At 45.9% G+C, this 24,211-nt stretch overlaps 1 protein-coding gene across 1 annotated transcript in view; it reads left to right on the top strand.

The window, feature by feature from the left end:
- LOC121554922 (DNA-binding protein SATB2-like) overlaps nt 1-24,211 on the top strand; it is a 102,010-nt gene that overhangs the window by 9,085 nt on the left and 68,714 nt on the right. Inside the window, exons 4-6 of the mRNA XM_045212029.1 lie at nt 1,691-1,817; nt 5,408-5,531; nt 6,439-6,541. Coding sequence (XP_045067964.1) covers nt 1,691-1,817; nt 5,408-5,531; nt 6,439-6,541 — 354 coding nt within the window. The remainder of the gene's footprint in view (nt 1-1,690; nt 1,818-5,407; nt 5,532-6,438; nt 6,542-24,211) is intronic.

Here is a 24,211-nt window from a genome sequence, read left to right as displayed (position 1 = left end):
GCCTCTATTACAGCCTTCAATTTGGGTTGATCAAACAATCATTTACCTGTTTTATTGCAGGTATTAGTAAGTGGGTTGACGCGTTACCCCAGTACACACTGTCTTGTCTGTCTGGTGCATTGACGTCTTCTGCTCTTCTCCCCTGCTATAAAAGACTAGCGGCAGCCTGTGTGTGTGTGTGTGTGTGTGTGTGTGTGTGTGTGTGTGTGTGTGTGTGTGGGGGGGGGGTAATGGGGCTAGCTCATTGGGTGACTCTTCCATAGCTGATAAGATTCTATTAGATAAGGTTTTATCTGCGGCTGTTGTTCCCTCTGTCTGCTTTACAGCCCTGCTGAATGAACTGCAACACTGGTACAGAAAGACCTTCACACACACACACACACACACACACACACACACACACACACACACACACACACACACACACACACACACACACACACACATTCACACACACACATTTGCATGCAAACGCACACACACACACCTTGACAGATATCCATGGGCACGTAAAGACAAACACAGACAGCAAACACACACGTTCACACACACACGCGTTCACACACACACACGTTCACACACACACGCGTTCACACACACAGACGTTCACACACACAGACGTTCACACACACAGACGTTCACACACACAGACGTTCACACACACACACACGTTCACACACACACACACATGTTCACACACACACACGTTCACACACACACACGTTCACACACACACACGTTCACACACACGTTCACACAGACAGACGGACATACAGACGGACGGACAGACAGGCAGACGGACGGACAGACAGATAGGAAGTCATATGCCAACTGGCACATTGTTAGCACAGATAGATCGCTCAAGATTGACTTCGAAATTGTATATCTGTCCATGTCCTGAGGACGTCGGGAAATGCCTTCAAAACCGTCCGCTTTACTCCGGATCCAAAGGTTGAGTGTTCAATCCCTGGGTAGACTTTTTTTTACCCTATCCCAAACCTTAACCCTTAACTTAACCATTCAGGACTGAATACCTAAACTTAACGTTTTAACCTTATCAAAAACCTACAAATCCAAAATTGACATTTGGAGAAATGTGGATAAATGTGAGAATAGTAAAACCCCAGAGCTGTAAACACTTTGTTGTCCCTGCAAGGCCACATTTTATGTAGTATCAAACAGCCTACACACACACACACACACACACACACACACACACACACACACACACACACACACACACACACACACACACACACACACACACACACACACACACACACACACACACACACACACACACACACACACACACAACCTCTGATCTATGTAATATAATAATGTTATGGAACAATATAATGATGTTGTATGCTGAGGAGATCCAGTGGGGTTAATGAAGTTTACCTCTCCATATTAACTGTGTGTGTGTGCGTGAGCGAGGGAGCATACATTTGTATCTCACTAATCATCTCTCTCTCTCTCTCTCTCTCTCTCTCTCTCTCTCTCTCTCTCTCTCTCTCTCTCTCTCTCTCTCTCTCTCTCTCTCTCTCTCTCTCTCTCTCTCTCTCTCTCTCTCTCTCTCTCTCTCTCTCTCTCTCTCTCTCTCTCTCTCTCTCTCTCTCTCTCTCTCTCTCTCTCTCTCTCTCTCTCTCTCTCTCTCTCTCTCTCCCTCTCCCTCTCCCTCTCTCAGGCATCATCAAGGTGGGTCATTGGAACCCTCTGCCCATCCACTTCCTAACAGACGCTCCTGAAGCCACGGTGTCTGACATGCTGTTGGACGTCTACCACATGGTCACTCTCCACATACAGTTACAGAGGTGTGTGTGTGTTACTGTAGGGGTGAGGAGGAAAATGGGATTTGCAGATATAGCTTTAGCTACACATCTTTTAAGCGTACAGTTTCAATTTATTGAAATACTTTTTCCCTGTTTAGAAATAGATGGATTTTGGAGATAAGCTAAACCACACATTCCAACTGTTGGAATAAAGTTGGAATAAGTTGGAGTTACTGAATCAGACTGGAGTTCCATTGGGGGACTGATGTCACCTTGGCATATTCTACACTTTCACAATAGCCCCTCATAGTTCAACAGTTTACCATAGTGATCCAAGGAGACAGCTAGCCCAGATCCCAGCATCAGATATTGATCTATTATCTGCCTTTCTCGCTCAGAGGGCTTTCATGCCAGTAACTTGCAGAGGGCTTTCATAGCAGTAACTTGCAGAGGGCTTTCATGCCAGAAACTTGCAGTTCCTGATAGCCAGATAAATGGAGATAGATAGACTCCAGATGAGTGGATTGTGGTCGGTATTGTGTTGTCGCATACCATCCAGCTTTGTTTACATCTGTCTCCGTGGTGATGGTATTTCCTGACATGTACAGTATTTCCCTCAGCGATTGTTATGAGTTGAGGCAAATAAATAGGTGGTGTGTGGAATAGTACAATCTCTGGATGTGATACACTACATGACCAAAAGTATGTGGACACCTGCTCGTCAAACATCTCATTCCAAAATCATGCCCATTAAAATATAGTTGGTCCCCCCTTTGCTGCTATAACTTCCTCCACTCTTCTGGGAAGGATTTCCACTAGATGTGGGAACATTGCTGCGGGGACCTGCTTCCATTCAGCCACAAGAGCATTAGTGAGGTTGGGCGCTGATGTTAGGCGATTAGGCATGGCTCGCAGTCGGCGTTCCAACTCATCCCAAAGGTGTTCGATGGGGTTGAGGTCAGGGTTCTGTGCAGGCCAGTCAAGTTCTTCCACAACGATCTCGACAAACCATTTCTGTATGGACCTCGCTTTGTGCATGGGGGCATTGTCTTGCCGAAACAGGAAAGGGCCTTCCCCAAACTGTTGCCACAAAGTTGGAAGCACAGAATTGTTGTAGCGTTAAGATTTCCCTCCGCTGGAACTAAGGGACCTAGCCCGAACCATGAAAAACAGCCCCAGACCATTATTCCTCCTCCACCAAACATTACAGTTGCCACTATACATTCGGGCTGGTAGTGTTCTCCTGGCATCCGCCAAACTCAGATTCGTCCATCGGACTGCCAGATGGTGAAGCGTGATTCATCACTCCAGAGAACGCGTTTCCACTGCTCCAGAGTCCAATGGTGGCGAGCTTTACACCACTCCAGCCGACACTTGGCATTGCGCATGGTGATGTTAGAATTGTGTGCGGCTGCTCGGCCATGGAAACCAATTTCATGAAGCTCCTGATGAACAGTTCTTGTGCTGACGTTGCTTCCAGAGGCAGTTTGGAACTCGGTAGTGAGTGTTGCAACCGAGGACAGACGATTTTTATGTGCTACGCGCTTCAGCACTCGGCGGTCCCGTTCTGTGAGCTTATGTGGCCTACCACTTCACGACTGAGCCGTTGTTGCTCCTAGACGTTTTCACTTCACAATAACAGCACTTACAGTTGACCGGGGCAGCTCTAGCAGGGCAGACATTGTACGAACTGACTTGTTGGAAAGGTGGCATCCTATAACGGTTCCACGTTGAAAGTCACTGAGCTCTTCAGTAAGGTCATTCTACTGCCAATGTTACTCTATGGAGATTTTATACACCTTTCAGCAACGGGTGTGGCTAAAATAGCAGAATCCACTCATTTGAAGGGGTGTCCACATGCTTTTGTAAGTGCATTTGGAAAGTATTCAGACCCCTTGACTTTTTCCACATTTAGTTACGTTACAGCCTTATTCAAAAATTGATTAAATCGTTTTTCCCCCCCTAATCAATGTACACACAATGCCCCATAATGACAAATCAAAAACAGGTTTTTAGAAATCTTTGCAAATGTATGAAAAGTAAATAACTGAAATATCACATTTACATAAGTATTCAGACCCTTTACTCAGTACATTGTTGAAGCACCTTTGGCAGCGATTACAGCCTTGGGTCTTCTTGGTTATGACGCTACAAGCTTGGTACACCTGTATTTGGGGAGTTTCTTCCATTCTTCTCTGCAGATCCTCTCAAGCTCTGTCAGGTTGGATGGGGAGTGTCGCTGCACAGCTATTTTCATGTCTCTCCAGAGATGTTCGATCGGGTTCAAGTCTGGGCTCTGGCTGGGCCACTCAAGGACATTCAGAGACTTGTCCCGAAGCCACTCCTGTGTTGTCTTGGCTGTGTACTTAGGGTCGTTGTCCTGTTGGAAGGTGAACCTTCACCCCAGTCTGAGGTCCTGAGCGCTCTGGAGCAGGTTTTCATCAAGGATCTGCTCCGTTCATCTTTCCCTCAATCCTGACTAGTCTCCCAGTCCCTGCTGCTGAAAGACATCCCCACAGCATGATGCTGCCACCATCATGCTTCACCGTAGGGATGGTGCCAGGTTTCCTCCAGACGTGACGCTTGGCATTCAGGCCAAAGAGTTCAATCTTGGTTCCATCAGACCAGAGAATTTGTTTCTCATTGTCTGAGAGTCCTTTAGGTGCCTTTTGGCAAACACCAAGCGGGCTGTCGTGCATTTTACTGAGGAGTGGCTTTCGTCTGGCCACTCTACCATAAAGGCCTGATTGGTGGAGTGCTGCAGAGATGGTTGTCCTTCTGGAAGGTTCTCCCATCTCCACAGAGGAACTCTGGAGCTCTGTCAGAGTGATCATCGGGTTCTTGGTCACCTCCCTGACCTAGGCCCTTCTCCCCCGATTGCTCAGTTTGGCCGGGCGGCCAGCTCTATGAAGAGTCTTGGTGGTTCCAAACTTTTTCCGTTTAAGAATGATGGAGGCCACTGTGTTCTTGGGGACCTTCAATGCTGCAGACATTGTTTGGTACCCTTCCCCAGATCCGTGCCTCGACACAATCCTGTCTCAGAGCTCTACGGACAATTCCTTCGACCTCATGGCTTGATTTTTGCTCTGACATACACTGTCAACTATGGGACCTTATATATATTTCCAAATCATGTCCATTCAATTGAATTTAACCCAGGTTAATCAAGTTGTAGAAACATCTCAAGGATGATCAATGGAAACAGGATGCACCTGAGCTAAATTTCGGGACTCATAGCAAAGGTCTGAATACTTATGTAAATAAGGTATTTCTGTTTTAAATTTGTAATACATTTGCAAACATTTCTAAAAACCTGTTTTTGCTTTGTCATTATGTGGTATTGTGTGTAGATTGATGAGGGAAAAAAAACAAGTTGATCAATTTTAGAATAAGGCTGTAACTGAACACAATGTGGAAAAAGTGAAGGGGTCTGAATACTTTCCGAATGCACTGTATAGTGTATGAAAGTGCATTCCAATTCCCTAGTTATTTACTAAAATGACGACTTAAAGAATTCCGTATGATGTAGTGATGAACTTACACAAAGCTGGTGCAACCTAGCCTGGTTAAACCAGACTGAATGGAGCCCCAGGACAGGAAGTATGTGATTGACTTCATTTAACGTTCTGTAGCTTTGCCAAGCTGGAGGATCTTCCGTCAGAGCAGTGGAACCACGCCACGGTGAGGAATGCCCTTAAGGAGCTTCTCAAGGAGATGAACCAGAGCACACTGGCCAAGGAGTGCCCTCTGTCACAGGTAATACTGCACCCCTATCAAACCTCCACAACACTCCATTACAACACTGATGTCACAGGTAATACTGCACCCCTATCAAACCTCCACAACACTCCATTACAACACTGATGTCACAGGTAATACTGCACCCCTATCAAACCTCCACAACACTCCATGACAACACTGATGTCACAGGTAATACTGCACCCCTATCAAACCTCCACAACACTCCATTACAACACTGATGTCACAGGTAATACTGCACCCCTATCAAACCTCCACAACACTCCATTACTACACTGATCTGCTAAATTCTCTCACAATTGGGGGGGGGGCTTAACAGGCTCTGTTCCTAAGCAGGTTCAGCATCAACTTTTTTGCACGGACTACATACTGCCCAAAACAAAGCATTAGTCCTGGGTTAAAGAATGCATGTGTGAAACAAGGGGAAGTTAGCCCTAGGCCAATGGTACAGTCTCAGTCCTGGGGTGAAAGATACCCCTGGGTTTAAAGCAACGCAGGGTAAAAAGCCCTTATGTCTGACTATGCCTATTCCTCATCAGTGTGTGGTGCTGTCTGGATGTGTGGGTGTTGATCTCTGCCATATGTGGCTGCTGAGGGGCTCTTATTCCATGGGTGGCTTCCTCTGGTGATATATGTCTGTCTTCTTCAATGATCGTGTGGGTGTGTGTGTGTGTGTGTGTGAGCGACCATGCAAATTTGTCTCCAATCAATCCCCTCTCTCTCTCTCTCTCTCTCTCTCTCTCTCTCTCTCTCTCTCTCTCTCTCTCTCTCTCTCTCTCTCTCTCTCTCTCTCTCTCTCTCTCTCTCTCTCTCTCTCTCTCTCTCTCTCTCTCTCTCTCTCTCTCTCTCTCTCTCTCTCTCTCTCTCTCTCTCTCTCTCTCTCTCTCTCTCTCTCTCTCTCCAGAGTATGATTTCCTCGATAGTAAACAGCTCCTACTATGCCAATGTCTCCACTGCCAAATGCCAGGAGTTTGGACGCTGGTACAAGAAGTATAAGAAAATCAAAGGTGAGCGATCTGACCCCTGGGGACCTCCAGCTGGCATGGACCAATTCTCTCTTGTACACCATTTATTTCAACCCCCTTCTCACAACCACTTTACAAACTGTCTCCTATCCTTCTCTAACCTAAAACAGCCAATGATTACCATGTACTTTATTTGGGCAAGCTATTTGACAGCTTCTTAGTGGCCAATGGCCATTCCCAGTCCTGTCCTGAGCTGACCCCTCGCTGGTCTGAAAGAGCGAGGAAGAGAGGATAAAAATGGACACATAAAGTAGGGGGCCCATGTTGCCTGTTAACTGACGTCCCCTTCACACAGACTCTTCAGTGTTGCCTGTTAACTGACATCCCCTGCACACAGACTCTTCAGTGTTGCCTGTTAACTGACATCCCCTTCACGCAGACTCTTCAGTGTTGCCTGTTAACTGACATCCCCTTCACACAGACTCTTCAGTGTTGCCTGTTAACTGACATTCCCTTCACACAGACTCTTTAGTGTTGCCTGTTAACTGACATCTCCTTCACACAGACTCTTCAGTGTTACCTGTTAACTGACATACCCTTCACACAGACTCTTCAGTGTTGCCTGTTAACTGACATCCCCTTCACACAGACTCTTCAGTGTTGCCTGTTAACTGACATCAAATCACACATACTCTTCAGTGTTGCCTGTTAACTGACATCCCTTCACACAGACTCTTCTGTTTTGCCTGTTAACTGACATCCGTTCACACAGACTCTTCAGTGTTAACTGTTAACTGACATCCCCTTCACACAGACTCTTCAGTGTTGCCTGTTAACTGACGTCCCATTCACACAGACTCTTAGTGTTGCCTGTTAACTTACATCCCCTTCACACAGATTCTTCATTGTTGCCTGTTAACTGACATCCCCTTCACACAGACTCTTCAGTGTTGCCTGTTATCTGACATCCCTTCACACAGACTCTTCAGTGTTGCCTGTTAACTGACGTCCCCTTCACACAGACTCTTCAGTCTTGCCTGTTAACTGACATCCTCTTCACACAGACTCTTCAGTGTTACCTGTTAACTGACATCCCTTCACACAGACTCTTCAGTGGTGCCTGTTAACTGACATCCCCTTCACACAGACTCTTCAGTGTTGCCTGTTAACTGACATCCCTTCACACAGACTCTTAGTGTTGCCTGTTAACTGACATCCGCTTCACACAGATTCTTCATTGTTGCCTGTTAACTGACATCCCCTTCACACAGACTCTTCAGTGTTGCCTGTTAATTTGACATCCCCTTCACACAGACTCTTCAGTGTTGCCTGTTTACTGCCATCCATTCACACAGATTCTTCAGTGTTGCCTGTTAACTGACATCCCCTTCACACAGACTCTTCAGTGTTGCCTGTTAACTAACATCCGTTCATACAGACTCTTCAGTGTTGCCTGTTAACTGACATCGCCTTCACACAGACTCTTCAGTGTTGCCTGTTAACTGACATCCGTTCATACAGACTCTTCAGTGTTGCCTGTTAACTGACATCCCCTTCACACAGACTCTTCAGTGTTGCCTGTTAACTGACGTCCCCTTCACACAGACTCTTCAGTGTTTCCTGTTACCTGACATCCCCTTCACACAGACTCTTAGTGTTGCCTGTTAACTGACATCCCCTTCACACAGATTCTTCATTGTTGCCTGTTAACTGACATCCCCTTCACAGAGACTCTTCAGTGTTGCCTGTTAATCTGACATCCACTTCACACAGACTCTTCAGTGTTGCCTGTTTACTGACATCCATTCACACAGATTCTTCAGTGTTATCTGTTAACTGACATCCCCTTCACACAGACTCTTCAGTGTTGCCTGTTAACTGACATCCCCTTCACACAGACTCTTCAGTGTTGCCTGTTAACTGACATCCGTTCACACAGACTCTTCAGTGTTGCCTGTTGACAGACATCCCCTTCACACAGACTCTTCAGTGTTGCCTATTAACTGACATCCCCTTCACACAGACTCTTCAGTGTTGCCTGTTACCTGTCATCCGTTCACACAGACTCTTCTGTGTTGCCTGTTAACTGACATCCCTTCACACAAACTCTTCAGTGTTGCCTGTTAATTGACATCCCCTTCACACAGACTTTTCAGTGTTGCCTGTTAACTGACATCCGTTCATAAAGACTCTTCAGTGTTGCCTGTTAACTGACATCCCCTTCACACAGACTCTTCAGTGTTGCCTGTTAACTGACATCCCTTCACACATACTCTTCAGTGTTGCCTGTTAACTGATGTCCCCTTCACACAGACTCTTCAGTGTTGCCTGTTAACTGACATCCACTTCACACAGACTCTTCAGTGTTGCCTGTTAACTGACATCCCTTCACACAGACTCTTAAGTCTTGCCTGTTAACTGACATCCCCTTCACACAGACCCTTCAGTGTTGCCTGTTAACTGACATTCCCTTCACACAGACTCTTCAGTGTTGCCTGTTAACTGACATCCCCTTCACACAGACTCTTCAGTGTTTCCTGTTAACTGACATCCACTTCACACAGACTCTTAGTGTTGCCTGTTAACTGACATCCCCTTCACACAGATTCTTCATTGTTGCCTGTTAACTGACATCCCCTTCACACAGACTCTTCAGTGTTGCCTGTTAACTGACATCCCTTCACACAGACTCTTCAGTGTTGCCTGTTAACTGACGTCCCCTTCACACAGACTCTTCAGTCTTGCCTGTTAACTGACATCCCCTTCACACAGACTCTTCAGTGTTGCCTGTTAACTGACATCCCTTCACACAGACTCTTCAGTGGTGCCTGTTAACTGACATCCCCTTCACACAGACTCTTCATTGTTGCCTGTTAACTGACATCCACTTCACACAGACTCTTCAGTGTTGCCTGTTAATTTGACATCCCCTTCACACAGACTCTTCAGTGTTGCCTGTTAACTGACATCAAATCACACATACTCTTCAGTGTTAACTGTTAACTGACATCCCCTTCACACAGACTCTTCAGTGTTGCCTGTTAACTGACATCCCCTTCACACAGATTCTTCATTGTTGCCTGTTAACTGACATCCACTTCACACAGACTCTTCAGTGTTGCCTGTTAATCTAACATCCCCTTCACACAGACTCTTCAGTGTTGCCTGTTTACTGCCATCCATTCACACAGATTCTTCAGTGTTGCCTGTTAACTGACATCCCCTTCACACAGACTCTTCAGTGTTGCCTGTTGACTGACATCCCCTTCACACAGACTCTTCAGTGTTGCCTATTAACTGACATCCCCTTCACACAGACTCTTCAGTGTTGCCTGTTAACTGACATCCGTTCACACAGACTCTTCAGTGTTGCCTGTTAACTGACATCCCTTCACACAAACTCTTCAGTGTTGCCTGTTAACTGACATCCCCTACACACAGACTCTTCAGTGTTGCCTGTTAACTGACATCCGTTCATACAGACTCTTCAGTGTTGCCTGTTAACTGACATCCCCTTCACACAGACTCGTCAGTGTTGCCTGTTAACTGACATCCCTTCACACATACTCTTCAGTGTTGCCTGTTAACTGACGTCCCCTTCACACAGACTCTTCAGTGTTGCCTGTTAACTGACATCCACTTCACACAGACTCTTCAGTGTTGCCTGTTAACTGACATCCCTTCACACAGACTCTTAAGTCTTGCCTGTTAACTGACATCCGTTCACACAGACTCTTCAGTGTTGCCTGTTAACTGACATTCCCTTCACACAGACTCTTCAGTGTTGCCTGTTAACTGACATCCCCTTCACACAGACTCTTCAGTGTTTCCTGTTAACTGACATCCACTTCACACAGACTCTTAGTGTTGCCTGTTAACTGACATCCCCTTCACACAGATTCTTCATTGTTGCCTGTCAACTGAGATCCGTTCAAACAGACTCTTCAGTGGTGCCTGTAACCTGACATCCCCTTCACACAGACTCTTCAGTGTTGCCTGTTAACTGACATCCCTTCACACAGACTCTTCAGTGTTGCCTGTTAACTGACGTCCCCCTTCACACAGACTCTTCAGTCTTGCCTGATAACTGACATCCCCTTCACACAGACTCTTCAGTGTTGCCTGTTAACTGACATCCCTTCACACAGACTCTTCAGTGGTGCCTGTTAACTGACATCCCCTTCACACATACTCTTCATTGTTGCCTGTTAACTGACATCCCCTTCACTCAGACACTTCAGTGTTGCCTGTTAATCTGACATCCCCTTCACACAGACTCTTCAGTGTTGCCTGTTTACTGACATCCCCTTCACACAGACTCTTCAGTGTTGCCTGTTAACTGACATCAAATCACACATACTCTTCAGTGTTGCCTGTTAACTGACATCCGTTCACACAGACTCTTCAGTGTTAACTGTTAACTGACATCCCCTTCACACAGACTCTTCAGTGTTGCCTGTTCACTGACGTCCCCTTCACACAGACTCTTCAGTTTTTCCTTTTAACTGACATCCCCTTCACACAGACTCTTAGTGTTGCCTGTTAACTGACATCCCCCTTCACACAGATTCTTCATTGTTGCCTGTTAACTGACATCCCCTTCACACAGACTCTTCAGTGTTGCCTGTTAATCTGACATCCCCTTCACACAGACTCTTCAGTGTTGCCTGTTAACTGACATCCCCTTCACACAGACTCTTCAGTGTTGCCTGTTAACTGACATCCACTTCACACAGACTCTTCAGTGTTGCCTGTTAACTGAAATCCCTTCACACATACTCTTCAGTGTTGCCTGTTAACTGACATCCCCTTCACACAGACTCTTCAGTGTTGCCTGTTAACTGACATCCGTTCATACATACTCTTCAGTGTTGCCTGTTAACTGACATCCCCTTCACACAGACTCTTCAGTGTTGCCTGTTAACTGACGTCCCCTTCACACAGACTCTTCAGTGTTGCCTGTTAACTGACGTCCCCTTCACACAGACTCTTCAGTGTTTCCTGTTAACTGACATCCCCTTCACACAGACTCTTAGTGTTGCCTGTTAACTGACATCCCCTTCACACAGATTCTTCATTGTTGCCTGTTAACTGACATCCCCTTCACAGAGACTCTTCAGTGTTGCCTGTTAATCTGACATCCCCTTCACACATACTCTTCAGTGTTGCCTGTTTACTGACATCCATTCACACAGATTCTTCAGTGTTGCCTTTTAACTAACATCCCCTTCACACAGACTCTTCAGTGTTGCCTGTTAACTGACATCCCCTTCACACAGACTCTTCAGTGTTGCCTGTTAACTGACATCCGTTCACACAGACTCTTCAGTGTTGCCTGTTGACTGACATCCCCTTCACACAGACTCTTCTGTGTTGCCTATTAACTGACATCCCCTTCACACAGACTCTTCAGTGTTGCAGGTTAACTGACATCCGTTCACACAGACTCTTCAGTGTTGCCTGTTAACTGACATCCCTTCACACAAACTCTTCAGTGTTGCCTGTTAACTGACATCCCCTTCACACAGACTCTTCAGTGTTGCCTGTTAACTGACATCCGTTCATACAGACTCTTCAGTGTTGCCTGTTAACTGACATCCCCTTCACACAGACCCTTCAGTGTTGCCTGTTAACTGACATTCCCTTCACAAAGACTCTTCAGTGTTGCCTGTTAACTGACATCCCCTTCACACAGACTCTTCAGTGTTTCCTGTTAACTGACATCCACTTCACACAGACTCTTAGTGTTTCCTGTTAACTGACACCCCCTTCACACAGATTATTCATTGTTGCCTGTTAACTGAAATCCGTTCACACAGACTCTTCAGTGTTGCCTGTAACCTGACATCCCCTTCACACAGACTCTTCAGTGTTGCCTGTTAACTGACATCACCTTCACACAGACTCTTCAGTGTTGCCTGTTAACTGACATCCCTTCACACAGACTCTTCAGTGTTGCCTGTTAACTGACATCCCCTTCACACAGACTCTTCAGTCTTGCATGTTAACTGACATCCCCTTCACACAGACTCTTCAGTGTTGCCTATTTACTGACATCCTCTTCACACAGACTCTTCAGTGTTGCCTGTTAACTGACATCAAATCACACATACTCTTCAGTGTTGCCTGTTAACTGACATCCCCTTCACACAGACTCTTCAGTTTTGCCTGTTAACTGACATCCGTTCACACAGACTCTTCAGTGTTAACTGTTAACTGACATCCCCTTCACACAGACTCTTCAGTGTTGCCTGTTAACTGACGTCCCCTTCACACAGACTCTTCAGTTTTTCCTGTTAACTGACATCCCCTTCACACAGACTCTTAGTGTTGCCTGTTAACTGACGTACCCTTCACACAGATTCTTCATTGTTGCCTGTTAACTGACATCCCCTTCACACAGACCCTTCAGTGTTGCCTGTTAACTGACATTCCCTTCACACAGACTCTTCAGTGTTGCCTGTTAACTGACATCCCCCTTCACACAGACTCTTCAGTGTTTCCTGTTAACTGACATCCACTTCACACAGACTCTTAGTGTTGCCTGTTAACTGACATCCCCTTCACACAGATTCTTCATTGTTGCCTGTCAACTGAAATCCGTTCACACAGACTCTTCAGTGTTGCCTGTACCCTGACATCCCCTTCACACAGACTCTTCAGTGTTGCCTGTTAACTGACATCCCCTTCACACAGACTCTTCAGTGTTGCCTGTTAACTGACATCCCTTCACACAGACTCTTCAGTGTTGCCTGTTAACTGACATCCCCTTCACACAGACTCTTCAGTGTTGCCTGTTAACTGACGTCCCCTTCACACAGACTCTTCAGTGTTTCCTGTTAACTGACATCCCCTTCACACAGACTCTTAGTGTTGCCTGTTAACTGACATCCCCTTCACACAGATTCTTCATTGTTGCCTGTTAACTGACATCCCCTTCACAGAGACTCTTCAGTGTTGCCTGTTAACTGACATCCCCTTCACACAGACTCTTCAGTGTTGCCAGTTTACTGACATCCATTCACACAGATTCTTCAGTGTTGCCTTTTAACTAACATCCCCTTCACACAGACTCTTCAGTGTTGCCTGTTAACTGACATCCCCTTCACACAGACTCTTCAGTGTTGCCTGTTAACTGACATCCGTTCAAACAGACTCTTCAGTGTTGCCTGTTGACTGACATCCCCTTCACCCAGACTCTTCAGTGTTGCCTATTAACTGACATCCCCTTCACACAGACTCTTCAGTGTTGCCTGTTAACTGACATCCGTTCACACAGACTCTTCAGCGTTGCCTGTTAACTGACATCCCTTCACACAAACTCTTCAGTGTTGCCTGTTAACTGACATCCCCTTCACACAGACTCTTCAGTGTTGCCTGTTAACTGACATCCGTTCATACAGACTCTTCAGTGTTGCCTGTTAACTGACATCCCCTTCACACAGACTCTTCAGTGTTGCCTGTTAACTGACATCCCTTCACACAGACTCTTCAGTGTTGCCTGTTAACTGACATCCCTTCACACAGACTCTTCAGTGTTGCCTGTTAACTGACATCCACTTCACACAGACTCTTCAGTGTTGCCTGTTAACTGACATCCCTTCACACAGACTCTTAAGCCTTGCCTGTTAACTGACATCCCCCTTCACACAGACCCTTCAGTGTTGCCTGTTAACTGACATTCCCTTCACACAGACTCTTCAGTGTTGCCTGTTAACTGACATCCCCTTCACACAGACTCTTCAGTGTTTCCTGTTAACTGACAACCACTTCACACAGACTCTTAGTGTTGCCTGTTAACTGACATCCCCTTCACACAGATTCTTCATTGTTGCCTGTTAACTGAAATCCGTTCACACAGACTCTTCAGTGTTGCCTGTAACCTGACATTCCCCTTCACACAGACTCTTCAGTGTTGCCTGTTAACTGACATCCCTTCACACAGACTCTTCAGTGTTGCCTGTTAACTGACGTCCCCTTCACACAGACTCTTCAGTGTTGCCTGTTAACTGACATCCCCTTCACACATACTCTTCAGTGTTGCCTGTTAACTGATATCCCTTCACACAGACTCTTCAGTGGTGCCTGTTAACTGACATCCCCTTCAAACATACTCTTCATTGTTGCCTGTTGACTGACATCCCCTTCACACAGACTCTTCAGTGTTGCCTATTAACTGACATCCCCCTTCAAACAGACTCTTCAGTGTTGCCTGTTAACTGACATCCATTCACACAGACTCTTCAGTGTTGCCTGTTAACTGACATCCCTTCACACAAACTCTTCAGTGTTGCCTGTTAACTGACACCCCTTCACACAGACTCTTCAGTGTTGCCTGTTAACTGACAACCCTTCACACAAACTCTTCACTGTTGCCTGTTAACTGACATCCCCTTCACACAGACTCTTCAGTGTTGCATGTTAACTGACATCCCTTCACACAGACTCTTCAGTGTTGCCTGTTAACTGACATCCACTTCACACAGACTCTTCAGTGTTGCCTGTTAACTGACATCCCTTCACACAGACTCTTAAGTCTTGCCTGTTAACTGACATCCCCTTCACACAGACCCTTCAGTGTTGCCTGTTAACTAACATTCCCTTCACACAGACTCTTCAGTGTTGCCTGTTAACTGACATCCCCTTCACACAGACTCTTCAGTGTTTCCTGTTAACTGACATCCACTTCACACATACTCTTCAGTGTTGCCTGTTTACTGACATCCATTCACACAGATTCTTCAGTGTTGCCTTTTAACTAACATCCCCTTCACACAGACTCTTCAGTGTTGCCTGTTAACTGACATCCCCTTCACACAGACTCTTCAGTGTTGCCTGTTAACTGACATCCGTTCACACAGACTCTTCAGTGTTGCCTGTTGACTGACATCCCCTTCACACAGACTCTTCTGTGTTGCCTATTAACTGACATCCCCTTCACACAGACTCTTCAGTGTTGCAGGTTAACTGACATCCGTTCACACAGACTCTTCAGTGTTGCCTGTTAACTGACATCCCTTCACACAAACTCTTCAGTGTTGCCTGTTAACTGACATCCCCTTCACACAGACTCTTCAGTGTTGCCTGTTAACTGACATCCGTTCATACAGACTCTTCAGTGTTGCCTGTTAACTGACATCCCCTTCACACAGACCCTTCAGTGTTGCCTGTTAACTGACATTCCCTTCACAAAGACTCTTCAGTGTTGCCTGTTAACTGACATCCCCTTCACACAGACTCTTCAGTGTTTCCTGTTAACTGACATCCACTTCACACAGACTCTTAGTGTTTCCTGTTAACTGACACCCCCTTCACACAGATTATTCATTGTTGCCTGTTAACTGAAATCCGTTCACACAGACTCTTCAGTGTTGCCTGTAACCTGACATCCCCTTCACACAGACTCTTCAGTGTTGCCTGTTAACTGACATCACCTTCACACAGACTCTTCAGTGTTGCCTGTTAACTGACATCCCTTCACACAGACTCTTCAGTGTTGCCTGTTAACTGACATCCCCCTTCACACAGACTCTTCAGTCTTGCATGTTAACTGACATCCCCTTCACACAGACTCTTCAGTGTTGCCTATTTACTGACATCCTCTTCACACAGACTCTTCAGTGTTGCCTGTTAACTGACATCAAATCACACATACTCTTCAGTGTTGCCTGTTAACTGACATCCCCTTCACACAGACTCTTCAGTTTTGCCTGTTAACTGACATCCGTTCACACAGACTCTTCAGTGTTAACTGTTAACTGACATCCCCTTCACACAGACTCTTCAGTGTTGCCTGTTAACTGACGTCCCCTTCACACAGACTCTTCAGTTTTTCCTGTTAACTGACATCCCCTTCACACAGACTCTTAGTGTTGCCTGTTAACTGACGTACCCTTCACACAGATTCTTCATTGTTGCCTGTTAACTGACATCCCCTTCACACAGACCCTTCAGTGTTGCCTGTTAACTGACATTCCCTTCACACAGACTCTTCAGTGTTGCCTGTTAACTGACATCCCCTTCACACAGACTCTTCAGTGTTTCCTGTTAACTGACATCCACTTCACACAGACTCTTAGTGTTGCCTGTTAACTGACATCCCCTTCACACAGATTCTTCATTGTTGCCTGTCAACTGAAATCCGTTCACACAGACTCTTCAGTGTTGCCTGTACCCTGACATCCCCTTCACACAGACTCTTCAGTGTTGCCTGTTAACTGAAATCCCCTTCACACAGACTCTTCAGTGTTGCCTGTTAACTGACATCCCTTCACACAGACTCTTCAGTGTTGCCTGTTAACTGACATCCCCTTCACACAGACTCTTCAGTGTTGCCTGTTAACTGACGTCCCCTTCACACAGACTCTTCAGTGTTTCCTGTTAACTGACATCCCCTTCACACAGACTCTTAGTGTTTCCTGTTAACTGACATCCCCTTCACACAGATTCTTCATTGTTGCCTGTTAACTGACATCCCCTTCACACAGACTCTTCAGTGTTGCCTGTTAACTGACATCCACTTCACACAGACTCTTCAGTGTTGCCTGTTAACTGACATCCCTTCACACAGACTCTTAAGCCTTGCCTGTTAACTGACATCCCCTTCACACAGACCCTTCAGTGTTGCCTGTTAACTGACATTCCCTTCACACAGACTCTTCAGTGTTGCCTGTTAACTGACATCCCCTTCACACAGACTCTTCAGTGTTTCCTGTTAACTGACAACCACTTCACACAGACTCTTAGTGTTGCCTGTTAACTGACATCCCCTTCACACAGATTCTTCATTGTTGCCTGTTAACTGAAATCCGTTCACACAGACTCTTCAGTGTTGCCTGTAACCTGACATTCCCTTCACACAGACTCTTCAGTGTTGCCTGTTAACTGACATCCCTTCACACAGACTCTTCAGTGTTGCCTGTTAACTGATGTCCCCTTCACACAGACTCTTCAGTGTTGCCTGTTAACTGACATCCCCTTCACACATACTCTTCAGTGTTGCCTGTTAACTGACATCCCTTCACACAGACTCTTCAGTGGTGCCTGTTAACTGACATCCCCTTCAAACATACTCTTCATTGTTGCCTGTTGACTGACATCCCCTTCACACAGACTCTTCAGTGTTGCCTATTAACTGACATCCCCTTCAAACAGACTCTTCAGTGTTGCCTGTTAACTGACATCCATTCACACAGACTCTTCAGTGTTGCCTGTTAACTGACATCCCTTCACACAAACTCTTCAGTGTTGCCTGTTAACTGACACCCCCTTCACACAGACTCTTCAGTGTTGCCTGTTAACTGACAACCCTTCACACAAACTCTTCACTGTTGCCTGTTAACTGACATCCCCTTCACACAGACTCTTCAGTGTTGCATGTTAACTGACATCCCTTCACACAGACTCTTCAGTGTTGCCTGTTAACTGACATCCACTTCACACAGACTCTTCAGTGTTGCCTGTTAACTGACATCCCTTCACACAGACTCTTAAGTCTTGCCTGTTAACTGACATCCCCTTCACACAGACCCTTCAGTGTTGCCTGTTAACTAACATTCCCTTCACACAGACTCTTCAGTGTTGCCTGTTAACTGACATCCCCTTCACACAGACTCTTCAGTGTTTCCTGTTAACTGACATCCACTTCACACATACTCTTCAGTGTTGCCTGTTTACTGACATCCATTCACACAGATTCTTCAGTGTTGCCTTTTAACTAACATCCCCTTCACACAGACTCTTCAGTGTTGCCTGTTAACTGACATCCCCTTCACAGACTCTTCAGTGTTGCCTGTTAACTGACATCCGTTCACACAGACTCTTCAGTGTTGCCTGTTGACTGACATCCCCTTCACACAGACTCTTCTGTGTTGCCTATTAACTGACATCCCCTTCACACAGACTCTTCAGTGTTGCAGGTTAACTGACATCCGTTCACACAGACTCTTCAGTGTTGCCTGTTAACTGACATCCCTTCACACAAACTCTTCAGTGTTGCCTGTTAACTGACATCCCCTTCACACAGACTCTTCAGTGTTGCCTGTTAACTGACATCCGTTCATACAGACTCTTCAGTGTTGCCTGTTAACTGACATCCCCTTCACACAGACCCTTCAGTGTTGCCTGTTAACTGACATTCCCTTCACAAAGACTCTTCAGTGTTGCCTGTTAACTGACATCCCCTTCACACAGACTCTTCAGTGTTTCCTGTTAACTGACATCCACTTCACACAGACTCTTAGTGTTTCCTGTTAACTGACACCCCCTTCACACAGATTATTCATTGTTGCCTGTTAACTGAAATCCGTTCACACAGACTCTTCAGTGTTGCCTGTAACCTGACATCCCCTTCACACAGACTCTTCAGTGTTGCCTGTTAACTGACATCACCTTCACACAGACTTTTCAGTGTTGCCTGTTAACTGACATCCCTTCACACAGACTCTTCAGTGTTGCCTGTTAACTGACATCCCCTTCACACAGACTCTTCAGTCTTGCATGTTAACTGACATCCCCTTCACACAGACTCTTCAGTGTTGCCTATTTACTGACATCCTCTTCACACAGACTCTTCAGTGTTGCCTGTTAACTGACATCAAATCACATACTCTTCAGTGTTGCCTGTTAACTGACATCCCCTTCACACAGACTCTTCAGTTTTGCCTGTTAACTGACATCCGTTCACACAGACTCTTCAGTGTTAACTGTTAACTGACATCCCCTTCACACAGACTCTTCAGTGTTGCCTGTTAACTGACGTCCCCTTCACACAGACTCTTCAGTTTTTCCCTGTTAACTGACATCCCCTTCACACAGACTCTTAGTGTTGCCTGTTAACTGACGTACCCTTCACACAGATTCTTCATTGTTGCCTGTTAACTGACATCCCCTTCACACAGACCCTTCAGTGTTGCCTGTTAACTGACATTCCCTTCACACAGACTCTTCAGTGTTGCCTGTTAACTGACATCCCCCTTCACACAGACTCTTCAGTGTTTCCTGTTAACTGACATCCACTTCACACAGACTCTTAGTGTTGCCTGTTAACTGACATCCCCTTCACACAGATTCTTCATTGTTGCCTGTCAACTGAAATCCGTTCACACAGACTCTTCAGTGTTGCCTGTACCCTGACATCCCCTTCACACAGACTCTTCAGTGTTGCCTGTTAACTGACATCCCCTTCACACAGACTCTTCAGTGTTGCCTGTTAACTGACATCCCTTCACACAGACTCTTCAGTGTTGCCTGTTAACTGACATCCCCTTCACACAGACTCTTCAGTGTTGCCTGTTAACTGACGTCCCCTTCACACAGACTCTTCAGTGTTTCCTGTTAACTGACATCCCCTTCACACAGACTCTTAGTGTTGCCTGTTAACTGACATCCCCTTCACACAGATTCTTCATTGTTGCCTGTTAACTGACATCCCCTTCACAGAGACTCTTCAGTGTTGCCTGTTAACTGACATCCCCTTCACACAGACTCTTCAGTGTTGCCAGTTTACTGACATCCATTCACACAGATTCTTCAGTGTTGCCTTTTAACTAACATCCCCTTCACACAGACTCTTCAGTGTTGCCTGTTAACTGACATCCCCTTCACACAGACTCTTCAGTGTTGCCTGTTAACTGACATCCGTTCAAACAGACTCTTCAGTGTTGCCTGTTGACTGACATCCCCTTCACCCAGACTCTTCAGTGTTGCCTATTAACTGACATCCCCTTCACACAGACTCTTCAGTGTTGCCTGTTAACTGACATCCGTTCACACAGACTCTTCAGCGTTGCCTGTTAACTGACATCCCTTCACACAAACTCTTCAGTGTTGCCTGTTAACTGACATCCCCTTCACACAGACTCTTCAGTGTTGCCTGTTAACTGACATCCGTTCATACAGACTCTTCAGTGTTGCCTGTTAACTGACATCCCCTTCACACAGACTCTTCAGTGTTGCCTGTTAACTGACATCCCTTCACACAGACTCTTCAGTGTTGCCTGTTAACTGACATCCCTTCACACAGACTCTTCAGTGTTGCCTGTTAACTGACATCCACTTCACACAGACTCTTCAGTGTTGCCTGTTAACTGACATCCCTTCACACAGACTCTTAAGCCTTGCCTGTTAACTGACATCCCCTTCACACAGACCCTTCAGTGTTGCCTGTTAACTGACATTCCCTTCACACAGACTCTTCAGTGTTGCCTGTTAACTGACATCCCCTTCACACAGACTCTTCAGTGTTTCCTGTTAACTGACAACCACTTCACACAGACTCTTAGTGTTGCCTGTTAACTGACATCCCCTTCACACAGATTCTTCATTGTTGCCTGTTAACTGAAATCCGTTCACACAGACTCTTCAGTGTTGCCTGTAACCTGACATTCCCTTCACACAGACTCTTCAGTGTTGCCTGTTAACTGACATCCCTTCACACAGACTCTTCAGTGTTGCCTGTTAACTGACGTCCCCTTCACACAGACTCTTCAGTGTTGCCTGTTAACTGACATCCCCTTCACACATACTCTTCAGTGTTGCCTGTTAACTGACATCCCTTCACACAGACTCTTCAGTGGTGCCTGTTAACTGACATCCCCTTCAAACATACTCTTCATTGTTGCCTGTTGACTGACATCCCCTTCACACAGACTCTTCAGTGTTGCCTGTTAACTGACATCCCTTCAAACAGACTCTTCAGTGTTGCCTGTTAACTGACATCCATTCACACAGACTCTTCAGTGTTGCCTGTTAACTGCCATCCCTTCACACAAACTCTTCAGTGTTGCCTGTTAACTGACACCCCCTTCACACAGACTCTTCAGTGTTGCCTGTTAACTGACAACCCTTCACACAAACTCTTCACTGTTGCCTGTTAACTGACATCCCCTTCACACAGACTCTTCAGTGTTGCATGTTAACTGACATCCCTTCACACAGACTCTTCAGTGTTGCCTGTTAACTGACATCCACTTCACACAGACTCTTAGTGTTGCCTGTTAATTGACATCCCCTTCACACAGATTCTTAATTGTTGCCTGTCAACTGAAATCCGTTCACACAGACTCTTCAGCGTTGCCTGTTAACTGACATCCCTTCACACAAACTCTTCAGTGTTGCCTGTTAACTGACATCCCCTTCACACAGACTCTTCAGTGTTGCCTGTTAACTGACATCCGTTCATACAGACTCTTCAGTGTTGCCTGTTAACTGACATCCCCTTCACACAGACTCTTCAGTCTTGCCTGTTAACTGACATCCCCTTCACACATACTCTTCAGTGTTGCCTGTTTACTGACGTCCCCTTCACACAGACTCTTCAGTGTTGCCTGTTAACTGACATCCACTTCACACAGACTCTTCAGTGTTGCCTGTTAACTGACATCCCTTCACAGACTATTCAGTGGTGCCTGTTAACTGACATCCCCTTCAAACAGACTCTTCATTGTTGCCTGTTGACTGACATCCCCTTCACACAGACTCTTCAGTGTTGCCTATTAACTGACATCCCCTTCACACAGACTCTTCAGTGTTGCCTGTTAACTGACATCCGTTCACACAGACTCTTCAGTGTAGCCTGTTAACTGACATCCCTTCACACAAACTCTTCAGTGTTGCCTGTTAACTGACATCCCCTTCACACAGACTCTTCAGTGTTGCCTGTTAACTGACATCCGTTCATACAGACTCTTCACTGTTGCCTGTTAACTGACATCCCCTTCACACAGACTCTTCAGTGTTGCCTGTTAACTGACATCCCTTCACAGACTCTTCAGTGTTGCCTGTTAACTGACGTCCCCTTCACACAGACTCTTCAGTGTTGCCTGTTAACTGACATCCACTTCACACAGACTCTTCAGTGTTGCCTGTTAACTGACATCCCTTCACACAGACTCTTAAGTCTTGCCTGTTAACTGACATCCCCTTCACACAGACCCTTCAGTTTTGCCTGTTAACTAACATCCCCTTCACACAGACTCTTCAGTGTTTCCTGTTAACTGACATCCACTTCACACAGACTCTTAGTGTTGCCTGTTAACTGACATCCCCTTCACACAGACTCTTCAGTGTTGCCTGTTAACTGACATCCGTTCACACAGACTCTTCAGTGTTGCCTGTTGACTGACATCCCCTTCACACAGACTCTTCTGTGTTGCCTATTAACTGACATCCCCTTCACACAGACTCTTCAGTGTTGCAGGTTAACTGACATCCGTTCACACAGACTCTTCAGTGTTGCCTGTTAACTGACATCCCTTCACACAAACTCTTCAGTGTTGCCTGTTAACTGACATCCCCTTCACACAGACTCTTCAGTGTTGCCTGTTAACTGACATCCGTTCATACAGACTCTTCAGTGTTGCCTGTTAACTGACATCCCCTTCACACAGACCCTTCAGTGTTGCCTGTTAACTGACATTCCCTTCACAAAGACTCTTCAGTGTTGCCTGTTAACTGACATCCCCTTCACACAGACTCTTCAGTGTTTCCTGTTAACTGACATCCACTTCACACAGACTCTTAGTGTTTCCTGTTAACTGACACCCCCTTCACACAGATTATTCATTGTTGCCTGTTAACTGAAATCCGTTCACACAGACTCTTCAGTGTTGCCTGTAACCTGACATCCCCTTCACACAGACTCTTCAGTGTTGCCTGTTAACTGACATCACCTTCACACAGACTTTTCAGTGTTGCCTGTTAACTGACATCCCTTCACACAGACTCTTCAGTGTTGCCTGTTAACTGACATCCCCTTCACACAGACTCTTCAGTCTTGCATGTTAACTGACATCCCCTTCACACAGACTCTTCAGTGTTGCCTATTTACTGACATCCTCTTCACACAGACTCTTCAGTGTTGCCTGTTAACTGACATCAAATCACACATACTCTTCAGTGTTGCCTGTTAACTGACATCCCCTTCACACGACTCTTCAGTTTTGCCTGTTAACTGACATCCGTTCACACAGACTCTTCAGTGTTAACTGTTAACTGACATCCCCTTCACACAGACTCTTCAGTGTTGCCTGTTAACTGACGTCCCCTTCACACAGACTCTTCAGTTTTTCCTGTTAACTGACATCCCCTTCACACAGACTCTTAGTGTTGCCTGTTAACTGACGTACCCTTCACACAGATTCTTCATTGTTGCCTGTTAACTGACATCCCCTTCACACAGACCCTTCAGTGTTGCCTGTTAACTGACATTCCCTTCACACAGACTCTTCAGTGTTGCCTGTTAACTGACATCCCCTTTCACACAGACTCTTCAGTGTTTCCTGTTAACTGACATCCACTTCACACAGACTCTTAGTGTTGCCTGTTAACTGACATCCCCTTCACACAGATTCTTCATTGTTGCCTGTCAACTGAAATCCGTTCACACAGACTCTTCAGTGTTGCCTGTACCCTGACATCCCCTTCACACAGACTCTTCAGTGTTGCCTGTTAACTGACATCCCCTTCACACAGACTCTTCAGTGTTGCCTGTTAACTGACATCCCTTCACACAGACTCTTCAGTGTTGCCTGTTAACTGACATCCCCTTCACACAGACTCTTCAGTGTTGCCTGTTAACTGACGTCCCCTTCACACAGACTCTTCAGTGTTTCCTGTTAACTGACATCCCCTTCACACAGACTCTTAGTGTTGCCTGTTAACTGACATCCCCTTCACACAGATTCTTCATTGTTGCCTGTTAACTGACATCCC

This window comes from Coregonus clupeaformis, chromosome 40, assembly GCF_020615455.1.
Source record: "Coregonus clupeaformis isolate EN_2021a chromosome 40, ASM2061545v1, whole genome shotgun sequence".
Classification (NCBI taxonomy): Eukaryota; Metazoa; Chordata; class Actinopteri; order Salmoniformes; family Salmonidae; genus Coregonus; species Coregonus clupeaformis.
The sequence above is the reverse complement of the archived record's forward strand: the minus strand, read 5'-3'. Positions and strand labels throughout refer to the sequence as shown.